Consider the following 13,067-nt stretch of genomic DNA (forward strand, 5'->3'; position numbering starts at 1 on the left):
CAAGAAGAAAACACTCCCTAGATCACTTGTTAAGCCTCCTGCAAACCTAATATGAAAAGCAGACAAAAACAATCCAAGAAAACTACCAGCCAGTCTTTCTCACCAATGTAGATATAAAAGTCCTAGAAATACACTGCTATAAGCACAGCAGTGTGCAGAAGGCTATGCACTTCTACCAGCCAGTCTTCCTCACCAATGTAGATATAAAAGTCCTAGAAATACACTGCTATAAGCACAGCAGTGTGCAGAAGGCTGTGCACTTCTAGTAAACATTCATCTCACAAAACAAAACTATCTTAACATCTGGAAAAAAAAAAAAAACGAAAAACAAAAAACAAAGAACTCTAGCCCAGTGTTCCCTGGCTGGGGAAGTTGTGAACCTTAGGAACATTGGCAGTGTCTAGAGACACGCTTGCTTGTCATAACAGGAAGACCTAGAGTGTATAAAGTAGACAGTTTATCAAATATGATACATGACACAGCAAAATTAATTCAACCAAAATATTAATGGTGCAGAGGATAAAAAACATGACTACAACAAAGATCAAACCAATGTGATCAACCTTAAAAAGACACAGAAAACAAAGTCTAACCACCACTAACTGCTAAACTGAAACCAAGGAAAGATTTCTTAAACTCTAATAAGGCACAGTGACCCTCAGCCACAAGGACAGTGCACGGGTCCTTAAGTCAGAGCAAGTAGAAGGAAGCCTGCTTCTGATATTCAACATTGCACTTAGATTCTAGTCAGTACAAAGCAGGGAGGAAAGGAGTAGATGCAGACACTGGAGAGCAAAAGGCACAACAGCCACTTTGATCTGGGGAAGGGCAGATAAAATGACCTTGGTATGTTTAAAATCTTAGGAAATCGTTAGCAATCAAAAGGAAAGTAATGTGTAAGTTTATTACAAGAGATCAATGCATAAGAAGCTAGTGAGACAACAAGGGAAGCACAGGCCCTACATCACTGGAATAGGAAAGATGGAGCAATAAACCCATCACTGTGTTCTTTCTTTCTCTTTTTTCTTTCTTTCTTTCTTTTTTTTAAAAAAGGAGATAAAATTTCATTTATTTCAAAGCTTAAGAGTAGGGGGGGTGTGTGTGTTCCAGACTCTTTTTTCTTATGTACCAACCCCAGACAGTGGCTTAATGCTACTCATTTATCTGCTTGTGATGTAGAGTTGGCCGAGCTGCTGAGTACATTCCACTTGGATATTATTGTGCTTGCTTTGGATACCTCTCCCATCACTTCTATTCAACACAGTACCAGAAGTCCTAGCAAATTCAACAAGATAAGAGAAGGAAAGAAAAAGGAATGCAGACTCGTAAGGAAGAAATAAAGCTGACTTCTTAAAAGATGACATGACTGTCTAAGGAGAAAACTTCAAGGAATCAAAACTACTGAATCTACTAAGTGAACACAGGCACACAACACAATACAAGTAGCAATTAACACCTAATATTTAAATAGACACTATCCACTTAGCACAGTACATATATTAGTTCATAAAAATGAACTTAAGGGGCTGGAGAGATGGTTCGGTGGTTAAGAGCACTGACTGCTCTTCCAAAGGTCCTAAGTTCAATTACCAGCAACCACATGGTGGCTCAAACCATCTATAATGAGATCTGGTGCCCTCTTATGGTCTGCAGGCATACATGCAGGCAGACTGCTATAGACATAATAATTAAATATATCTTTAAGAAAAAAAAAATTCAAGGTCCATAATCACAATGCCCTTTACAGCAGCCTAACAAAAAGCATTGTACAGGATAAGAAATAATCAAACAGAAGAGAAACCTCTCAGATTGGGAGAAAAATCCCCACCAGTAATTTATCCAGCAGAGGCCTGACAATTAGGATATATGAGTTAAAAAAGCCAATGCCAAAATGAAAAATAATACAATCAACAAATGAACAAATGGACAATTCTGAAAACAGGTACAAATAGCCAATGAAAACATGGGAAAATGTTCAGTGTGTTCAGCCAACGTATACTCAAAACTGTAATGAAAGTCTCTCTCACCCAGTCACAACAGCTACCATTAGGAAAACACTGCAGTGCTGGGAGGACACAGGCTAAGGTCACCCTTAATGCCATGGTGGAAAGGGCACCGCAGCTCTGCAGTGATGATCACGGAAAGATCTCCTGGCTCCTGGATACCCTTAATTCCACTATGGAGCTACTGTAAGCAAATCTGTGGTGTTAGAATAAAGACACATGTGCCCAGAAGCACAGCAGGACAGGTGAATTCAGAGGGAAAGCCATACAGCAGGAAATTTACTTTTGACAAGAATGCTAAGATCATTCAGTTACAAGTTATGACGGTTGTTTTGTCAAGTGGCCCAAATACCAAAACCAATTATGATTATGAATAAGAACCAAGCTAGAGAACCCATTATTTCCCAATTTCAAATGTACTATAAAGTTCTGGTAGACCAGAAAGTAGGGTGCTGGCACAAGGACAAACACACAGCTCTAGGTAACCTTGGCATATGCAATCAAATAACTCTGACAAGGTGTCAAGATCAATCAAAGGAGGAAAATAGAAGTCAGCATGTGACCAACCAAAGAGTACACATGGAGGGACCCATGGCTCCAGCTGCATAGTAGCAGAGGATTGCTTTTATCTGGCATCAATGGGAGGGGAGGCCCTTGGTCCTATGGAGGATCAGTACCCCCGCATAGGGGGATGCTCTAAGGGTGATGAGGCGGGGGAGTGGGGGATGGGAAGCAGAGATGGGATGAGGGTTTGCAGAGGGGAAACAGAAGGGGGACAACACTTGAAATGTAAACAAATAAAATAATCAATAAAAAAGAAATCAGCATGTGAATTAATACATTTAGACCTTTGTGTAAGTATCATTTATAAAATAATAAATGGAATAAATATTATTTTATCATTTATAAAATAATAAAAAATAAGTGGAATATCAAGCTTAAAACAACTATGAAATTCTTAAAAGAAGACAGAGCAAGAGCTCACAGTAACGTGTTTTACAGCGATTTCCTGGATAATAGGAACAAAAGACAATGTTGACAAGTTGAGCTTCATGAACATTAATTTTTATATATCAAAAGATGCTCATGGGGTAAAAAAGGCAGTCCATAAAATGGGAGAACCACAGAGAAATAGCTAATCCATGAGAACCACAGAGAAATAGCTAATCCACAAAGGAATAGTAGCAAGCATACAAAGAGAACTAATAAAACTCAACTCAAATATGAGGAAGGGACTTTAAAAGGCATTTGTATAAAACAACAACAACAACAACAAAAGATCCAATTAGCTACAAGACACACAAAATGCTTCTATCCATTACTGAGGAAATGTAAACAGACCCAGTTACAGTTACACTACCTCACACCATTATCCGCATCATTACCAGCACCAGAAAAACTAAGCCAGGTATAAAGGTCCACACACACGGAACCCCAGCCATCTGGGCGGCTGCAGCTGGAATAGTGAGGATGTGAGCTGAGCCCAGGCAGAGTAAGAAACAGCCATAGAAGAGCAAGTGCTGGTGAACACAAGGAATCATTAGACATCTTGGCTCATCACTGATTCAAACTGGAAATGGCAGTTATGGAAAGTAGCACAATGGTCCATAAAAGACTAAAAGTTTAACTGTTATACAAGTGTATACTACAGCTCTCTACCTATTCAACTAGCCAAAGACAATAAGATAGAATGGCTGCATTTATAGGACGTGAGTGGGTCTTATGGATGGTCACAAAACATTACAAGTATATACAACATTTCTAAACCATGACACTTGGTAGATGTTATATTCTGTGTATTTTACCATAATAAAAAAAGCTGGAGAAAAAAATAGATATATGTGTAACAACTATGCTAACCACAAAAACCAAGACACTAAGTATCCTATGTAGTAAGATTTCATTTATGTGAAGTGTCCAGACTAGGTAAGTCAATAAAAGATAAAACTGGTCCAATGGCTCAGTGAGATGTCTTAAGTGTTAACAAATGCTTGCCTTGCAAGCTAGATGATCTGAGTTTGATCTTTAGAACCCCTGTAAAGGTGGGAAGAGAGAACCAATTTCACAAACTTGTCCTTTGGCCTCTACATGTGTGCTCCAGCTTACATGAGCCTCTAGACAGCTTCATATAAGAGCAGCAAGAAATGAAGCTTTACAATGCAGGTGCACGGTTTCCTCACAGCACAAAAGAGGAGGTATTGACAAGGACAGGGTTGAGGTCCAAACACAATGTTTAGACTGAAAAAATTTCTGTAAGTAACAGCGATGCCCAGCTGCACAACCCTGAATGCAGTGAGGATTAAGTGTACTCTCCAAAATAACAAAAATGAATTTTATTAAAATCTTAGAAAAAAATTTAATTAAAAGGTAGTTGGAATTTCAGTTAGGATACTACTGCTTCAATAGTTCATTCATACCCACTAATTAGAAGAAAATGGAGGGTAAAAAAGTACACAGAAACCAGGAATACCACATAACTATGCTCCTAGCACTTGGGAGGCAGAGGCACAGGCAGGACTTTAGGGCCAGTCTCTTACTGTTTCATATACACATCAAAGCCTTGTTACAAAAACAAGGCTTTGTTTTGTATACAGCAACAAAAGGGGCTAGAAAACTACAGACAGAATCTATTTTTTTAAATGCCCACTGTGAGTGAGTTAGTTCTAAGAGACTTTGTACCTTCATGATTTTCTGTTATACAAATTTCCCACAATAGGGTATTTTTTTTCTTATAACAAACATGAGAAGTAACAACAGAAATGTAGGTGACTTAAACAGTTAACCAATCTATCCATCCAAACTTCCAAACTGAAATCAATGCCATTGTTTCCTTCAGATAATTTGTATTTTAAAAAGACTTGAAGACACCTAGGCTGCCTCTCCTTCACTGACTACTGTTCCCTTAGTGTTCCCCACATATCCTATGGAGTGGATGTGCATTCCTCATTGTTGGAATTTTGCTACAAACTGCAAGTGTGTCTAATTTGTATCTTTTAAATTTCATATTCATAATTTATCATGACTATTCACTGACAAAATTTTCCTACTGGCATTATATTAACAAGATCTATTCACATTTACATGAATTAGTTTTAGTATTAAAACTTACATGATTAAAAGGCTTTAAATAGAGTTCACAAAATTTTGTATTTAAGTGTGGTGTTTTAATTCACTCCTAGGCCATAGGCCGTGAAGAGGGTCCTTAAAAAAGACACTTTCTGATAACAACAGCAGCACTCTTGAGTGTCCTAATGATGTCGTCAAACTCACTCATGTGGGTGCTTTCTGTCCTTCAAACTTGAGATCAAGAGAGGTCTTCTCTACAGATCACTCCGCAGCACTCTTCCTGGAATTTCAGGCCAGGTCAAAGCAAAAATACCCACAAGCCAGGTAGCTTTTAAGGGAACTTAAAATATAGTTAAATGTATAAAAAGTATTCATATAAAAGGTGTGTGTAGTTGACAGGCTGCTCCTGGTAGTTTTTTTTTAAAGCTATGATTATAAAGTAGATACAATAAGATGGTGAAAATTAAAATTTATATAGACACATTAATCCAGTTATTGATATATTTGGTTGGTATGCTTTTAAAATGTTAACTTTTGTTAAATTTATTAGGAATAGTAACAGATCTGTGTGCAACTCTATGGGTGAAAGACGCGTGTCCGACTTAAAGACTTAGGGTGGCAGGTCAACAGGATTTCAGGCTGCTAACATAAGTGGTACTTACCCATAAGTAGTAAGTGAACTGAAGCGCAAAGATCGCAATGCCTTCATTATCAAAGGATCCTGCCACTGACCGAGATATGTACCCCGGTACAATAGCAATGAAACAAGCAGCTAAAAGTCCTGCTCCTTGGTTCCAGAGTTCTCTAGTTAGCAGGAACGTAGATATAGATGTAAGGCCGCTAAAAGTTGGTGCAAGGAATACACACACATCTCTTATATGAACTGTTATGTTCAATGTATTTAAAATCCAATGAATAAGGCCAGCCGTTATCATCAACCCTGGGTAAACCTAGAGAGGGGACAAAAGGGGGAATTTAGTTAAATAGTAAACAAAGTACCTAGGGGTAAAAAAGGACTTCTTCCATTTGTATTAGTAGACATCATTTGTAGTTAAGATTGAGGAAAGACCTTTCCCTTTTACATGATACAAAATAAAATCTTTTTGGATATAAAAAGATACAAAGAACAAATTCATACAGAATATACACTTAAATAAAAGAACAGAGAGAATATAAAACAAGAGTAATTAAAATAATATGCAATAATCTTTATTCTATTAATTATCTTTCTCAGTTCTGAGTGCTGTCTTACTCATTTATTTTTCAGGAGTGGCATTTTTAACACTCTAGTTCTTACTGTGTATATATAAAAAAGAAAAATGATGAATATAAGTTAGTTTCCCCTACTTTTCAATCTGGGATTCAGAAAGTAAACACCTCTAGCTAAGAAGGATCAGTCATTTGGGAACAAAAAAAAAGACTAAGAGGCTTAAAGCACTATGTTTCAGGTATTGATGATGGGAGGGAAGATTACTATCTTGGCGCATCTGCCCTGACACCAAAAGAAGATTCAGTACCAGGGATATTCATTCTGAAGTATTCCTCAGTTACCAAAATGTTTAATTGCATTTGCAACGTCATCCCCAAAGGCTCTAAGGTCATGTGACACACTCATTCTCTGGCTGCCCTACTTCAATCTGTGTGTCTCACGCCCCCCTAGCCCTTGGCTCTAACTCACTCCCTTGCTTTTTCTCCTTGACATTTATTACATTTACTAGCATTGAAAACACTTGATAAATCTTATTTTTAACTGCTTAACTTCACAAGAATATAAGCTCCAGAAGAATAAGAATGCATTTATCAACATCAATAACAATACAGGTGTAGAGTGGCTATTCAGTGTCCAGATCCAGGATGAGAGAAGACCAGCATAGTAAGTCATTATAATTCTCAAAACATTTAGTTCCATTTCATATTCAATACTAGGTCCTACTACTGTATGATTCTGTCCACAGTAAAAAAAAGAAAATAGACACAAACTTGAAATGCTTCTCAATATAAGTCAACATATCCATTATATGGCAGATGGAACTAATGTTAGAAACCTTCAAAATGGCTGGGCAGTGGTGGCTCACGCCTTTAATCCCAGCACTTGGGAGGCAGAGGCAGGCGGATTTTTGAGTTCAAGGCTAGCCTGGTCTACAGAGTGAGTTCCAGAACAGCCAGGGCTACACAGAGAAACCCTGTCTCGAAAAACCAAAAAAACAAAAAGAAAAAGAAAAAGAAACCATCAAAATACCAAGCACTGCTGAATGAAAGGACTGAAAGCACAGACTCCCAACAGCAAAGGCACACTCAAACTTGGAGCTGGAAAGCCGGCTCAGGGGGGTAAGAGTACTTGCTGCTCTCCCAGAGAGAACTCACAGAGTTCAGTTCTCAGCACCTGAGCGTTAGTTCACAACTCTCCACAACTCCAATGCCTGTGGCTCCTGTGGTTCTTCTGCCCTCTACAGGCCCTAGGTATGCATATGGTGCACAAACACAAAGGCATGGACACATACATTTAAGATTGAATATATACACATTCAAACTTTAAGGGGAAAAAGAATACTCTCCAGATGTAAAAAACAAGAGAGTTCAAATTAAGTAGGCATTCATATTACTAGAATCCACAAGAAAGAGAAAGCAAAAAAGCCCAAGAAACCAGGTGTAATATGTACCTTGGAGCCAGAGGCTCAGCGTTTTAACTTGGCACAGGTGCCAGAGAAAAAGCCTAGCTCCCAGCAAAGTCAGACCCTGTTTCTGAAACTGAAGTGGACAATTTCTTCTCACTCATCAGGGAAGTCAGAAAGGAATCTGCTTTCCTGAGTAAGAACAAAGTCCTCAGAGGTAAGATCCTTCCAAAACCATGGTAATAGTAGAGTATAAGAAGCCCCAGACTGGAGCTAGAGACAGCTCAGAAACACAGCCTGCAGTGGACAGAGGCTCAACATTACTACCAACATCACAGGCAGTTGGGAAGGCAACATAAATAAACTCAAGGATTTGGAAAGAAGGAAATGAATCTGAATTAATGATAGAAGAGAGCAGACATTTATGAGGAGTGATACTCAGTGATACTGATTAAACCTGTAACAAAATTCAAGAAGATACGAAAACATACAAACCTCCCTGAGAACTGCATGTCTTCCCCCTTCTCTGAGTTCTCTTTCCCACTGAACCCTAAGAACCTTCATGTCATCCTTCTGGATCCAGAGCACTCTACCCTACTCAATAAGGCTCAATTATCCACATTAATTCAGAGGCTGGAGGCTGGAAAATTTTAATTATTTTGATTTTCAACATTTTTAATTCCTTCCCCCAAAATCTTTTAAACTCAATTGTTCAGAAACAAAGCAAAAAAAACCACACCCTGGACTTGAGGTACTTTGTGACAGCAGATGCTTAATCCAGCCTCCGATGTCAGTCAGAAACAGGGAGCAGTGTGAGATATCCCACAAATAAACTGCCAAGAATAGAGCTGAGAAATAGTGGCTAATTAGCCACAGAAGATGTACGTGTGAACTATTCACAGCCTTCAAAGACTCTCATGCCTCAGCAGTTAATGGTCTGCTCCACAGCTTACAGTTACCATAAAGAGAATGTGTATACTTACGGTGCCGCCCACTATCCTTCCCAGCGGGTACCATGCTCTCTCATCAAACCAGTTTAAGAACTCATAGAACCCATGGGATGCGAGATGGTGTGTTGATCTATAGTTAAACCTGGACAGAAGAGAAGAGGAAATGTTATATCATCAAACCAGTTTGAGAACTCATAGAACCCATGGGATGCAAGGTGATATGTTGATCTATAGTTAAACCTGGACAGAAGAGAAGAGGAAATGTTACAGACAGCACAACGAGACCTTTCTTTATAGTCAATACACGGCTACACACACCTCACTATGAAGACCGAACTGTGAAACAAGACCTGTGGAGAGGCTACTACTGTGATGGGCAGATGATAAAAGAACCCGTTTTCAAGGGTTAAGGAAAACTGCGCCTATCTAGCTAAATCATAAGCAGGTTATTTTAACAGACAAAACTGAAGGGCAAATTACAAGGTAACAAGTATGAAAAAGTTAAGAAATCAAGAGACACCCTAAGTTTTATACCCACCATATAGAATCACTTAGTAATACAAGAGTTTGGAGGGCAGAGAAGGCTTCAAACATAAGCCCAAAGTGCTACTGATAAAGTAAAATTCACTCACTCACTCATTCATTCATTCATTCAATCAAATAGCACTCTATAAACAAAATCAGATACGCTTTTCAGTGTAACTTCTTGATGCTGTAAGGCAATGGAATAATAATAATAAATTTTCTGAGAAGGGCTTTTTTTTAAACAGCACTGTGCAGTTTATTAACCACTGAAGTACTGTAGCATCTCGTGAGACTGGGACAGAAAGGTGATTGCAAAGTGAGCAGATACTCAGCATCTAATGGGATGGAAGTAGCCACTCTTCACAAACATCTTCCACACTCAGTACAGCACTAGCCATTAACCCAGCACACCGAGTGTGCCTGAGGGGAAAAGATGCAATGAGAAAAATAGCTACGGTAGAAAGAGCAACACTTTAAAAGAGTAAAACACTTTCAGTCTCTCCCCTTGAACACCTAAAACATCTCATGGTCTGGATCTACCTATACAGCCCTGCATCACTTCTAGAATATCTGTCAGGAGAGAAAAAGTAAATGACACTGGCTAGTACAGTCTTTGGATGTGTAGGAAGGGGTCGGGAGAAAGTTAGTTATCGGAACAACTTAGTCAGCCTCCGCCTCACCCACCGGGTCTTAGTGGGTTTTTTAGTTCAGCATCTCTTCAATGTTGCTTGTCCTTCTCTCGAAAATGCTCCAGCTTGGCAGCCACATGTGCCTCTCAGCTCCCTTTGTAAGCCTCCATTCTGTGGGTCAGATTCTCCCCTGCCACTTTGCTGAAGTTGTTCTCCTCGATGGCTTTCTGGAACACTTCTTTCTCATGCTCCCGCTTCTCAGCCGCTTCAAGACTTCTGACTCATGAGACTTGTGCCTTTTGCAGCTTCTAATTTCTTCTAAATTTCCGCCAGCGAAAGACTCTTCTTCTTTGGGGGGAGGGGTACAGGGAAGGAGGAAATCGGGGACATATTCTTTTGACCGAGGGCTGAGAATCAGCTCAAATGCCTGGCCTGAAGCACGCTTCTCCAGCTCTTTCACCCGAATATCAGAAGAGGCCACGTGGAACAGAGGACGAGAGACGGACTGTACACTCTACACAATCCACTGGCAAGGAAAGCCCTGCTTGGCTGAACCGCCTGCCACACCCTCGACAAGGGGGATTTTTAAGATCAAAACTTAGACTGTCCTTGGTCCCACTCAGGAATCTCCACACCACAGAATTATCTTCAAAAACAAGCCCCAGACACCTAAATTACTGGTAAACAAACAGAGCTCCAGATGCACTTATAAGTAACAACTAGGCAAGAAGGCACCACCCTAGGAAAGTAGGGCATCCCCAACCTTCGGACAACACTGAAGGAAAGAGCCAGTATCCGGAAAGAAAGAATCAAGGCTTAAAATTTCAATGTATGTGTTTGAATAACAAAACAAAACAACAACAACTGCATCTTACTTCAAGTAACAATATAAACATGCTTTACAAACGTCATTCCAAAGTTCTCCGCCAAGGCTGCCCTCAGGGTACTTTCCCTTCACTTAAGCAGTGGCCTCCCTTCCTTGGGCAAGCTTCGGAGACACCGGCTCTGCAGCCGCTCTTCTCTCTCTACAGGTAGCTCCTTTTACTTAAGGTGGTCAGGAACCCACTCTAACCGTTTCCCAAGACCTGAGTCAGACCCCGGTTCTGAGCCCATGATGCAATTTTATCTCATTTCTAAACCTGTCTTAGCTGTTTTTAGCTATATTTCCTCTCTGAATGTCACACAGGTACCCCAAACTCAATATTCAATCAAACCAATGACAGGACGCCTGAGACACTAGCCAAGCACATGTACTGCGTGTGCTTTCAGAGTCTAGGTGCCACCCTTTCCCCTCACATTTTAAAACACCCAAATGACTACCTGGTCATCTGGCATGGATCCTGTCAGCCTTCGAATTGTCCCCGACACGTCTCTCCATCAACTCCTCAGAGGCTTTATCTCTGTGCTATCTACTTCTCCCCATAGCAGGGGAAGCTCTCACATGACTGCCCAGTCTTCCATCAGGCGAGCTCTCTACTTTCCATACTTGATCTTCAGTTCTGCAGACTTACCTCTCGGTCCCACTGTCACAGTGCTTACGCTATCCACCCTTGCGACACCTGGGGCACTGCTGTTCTATCCAGTTAGCCTGGCTAATACACTCTACATCCTTGGCACATTTCTAAGGGACACAATGTACTTTCTTTGGAGTGTTCGCACTCCTCAGATGCTGCATGACTGCAATTCTGCATGGAGATGACAGAAAAGGCATTCTGTCAGCCACATAACCACAACACTAAACAGTCTCTCCAAAGTGACATCATTTTAGCTGTAACTTCTGATGTCCCAACCTCTGGGAAGCAAGGCATTAAGAGCCTACTGAACACTTCATTGGTCAAGGGCTGAAAACCTGAATAGAAATGGAAGCGCAAGTGCTGGGTCTTAGTTTAGTGTCAACATTTAATGCTGGCAGGAGGCAACTCTCTGAGAAATATCTTGTGTTCAAGTTCATTACATCAGTCTATATTTGAATAAATCTTTTCATATCTTGAGCACTATTCTGTCAGTTTTATAAATCAGCTCTCACACTGTGCCTTCTCTTTACATTCTGCCAGTAGTGTTTTAAATTACAGTATTTTTCAGAGGTGGGTTGGTGCTTGCCAAAGGTGAACAACCTACAGGTGTCCCTCTCTCCCTTCACCTGTGGAGCCCAGAGATTGAAAGCAGGCCATCTCTGCAGCATCCTTACCCTCTGAGCCATCTTTTACCAAGCCAATGGTATTTTTAAAATACTTAGTTTCTTCTTATTTATGTGCATCATGTACACACAGGTGCCCATGGAGGCGAGTGTGTCGGAGCTGCAGGAGCTGGAACTACAAGCAGTTGTGAGCCACCTGATGCAGCTGCTGAGAGCTGAACCCACATCGCCAGCATGAACAACACTCACTCCTAACTGCTGAGCTCTCTTCTCCAGTCTCTTCCCCCTTGGTATTTTTTAAACACAAATTCTTTACACAAACCCAAATTTATCTTTTTGTTTTGTTTTACAAAGATAGGACAGAAAGCACAGGGACGGGGGAGGGGGAGTGCTAGAACACTAATGCTCTGCTCCAGCATGATCATAAAGATGCTGCTTACTGCCTTCATGATTTTAACAGGTTACGGTTACCCATTACAGCCTTAGTAAGCCTAGAGCTGATCATCACTACTGCTTTGCATTAAATCTTGGTATCTGAGAGAATGTTTTACTAGCAGGTTTTGGCCTGCCTCTTGGAATTTTTAATTTTTTCTGTTTTTTTTTTTTTTGATAGAGGGTCTTCTTATGTACCTCTCACAGACCTGATACTCCCTATGTAGCAAATTCCTCCTGCCTCAGATTCTTCACATTAATCTTAAAGCAAGTTTGTCAGTTCTACCCAAGATAACCAGCAAATTCCACTTAATCTCCAATCAATTTGGTAAGAATTAACATCTTTATAAACAGGGTCTATTCACTTCAGGAATGTGGCTGATCCCCATTTATCTAGGTCTTCCTGAAGGCTGCCCCACAATCGTACCATTTTACTGATAAATCTTGAACACCTTTGCTTAGATTTAATTTCATCTCTAATGCTATCTTTATATCTAAACTAAAAATCCCACATATGCTTATGCACACTTATAACATCACTAGATTCTACTACATTTTAAATATGGAAAATAATGAATATTCTGGCATTAAAAAAAAAATCAAGGGGTAACTCAAAGATTCTGAAAGGCTTAAGAACATTGTCAATAAGAACTCACTGTTCTATCTCTTCAGCATCCCTATAATTGACAATCTTCTCAATTACAAAAAAAAAA

The 13,067-nt window shown here is 40.0% G+C and overlaps 1 protein-coding gene across 1 annotated transcript in view; it reads right to left on the reverse strand.

Moving 5' to 3' along the window:
- Stt3b (STT3 oligosaccharyltransferase complex catalytic subunit B) overlaps window positions 1–13,067 on the reverse strand; it is a 67,245-nt gene that overhangs the window by 29,917 nt on the left and 24,261 nt on the right. Inside the window, exons 2-3 of the mRNA XM_031345650.1 lie at window positions 8,665–8,773; window positions 5,732–6,019 (exon numbers count right to left, since the gene is read on the reverse strand). Coding sequence (XP_031201510.1) covers window positions 5,732–6,019; window positions 8,665–8,773 — 397 coding nt within the window. The remainder of the gene's footprint in view (window positions 1–5,731; window positions 6,020–8,664; window positions 8,774–13,067) is intronic.

The sequence above is a fragment of the Mastomys coucha genome, unplaced genomic scaffold (assembly GCF_008632895.1).
Source record: "Mastomys coucha isolate ucsf_1 unplaced genomic scaffold, UCSF_Mcou_1 pScaffold23, whole genome shotgun sequence".
Lineage (NCBI taxonomy): Eukaryota > Metazoa > Chordata > Mammalia > Rodentia > Muridae > Mastomys > Mastomys coucha.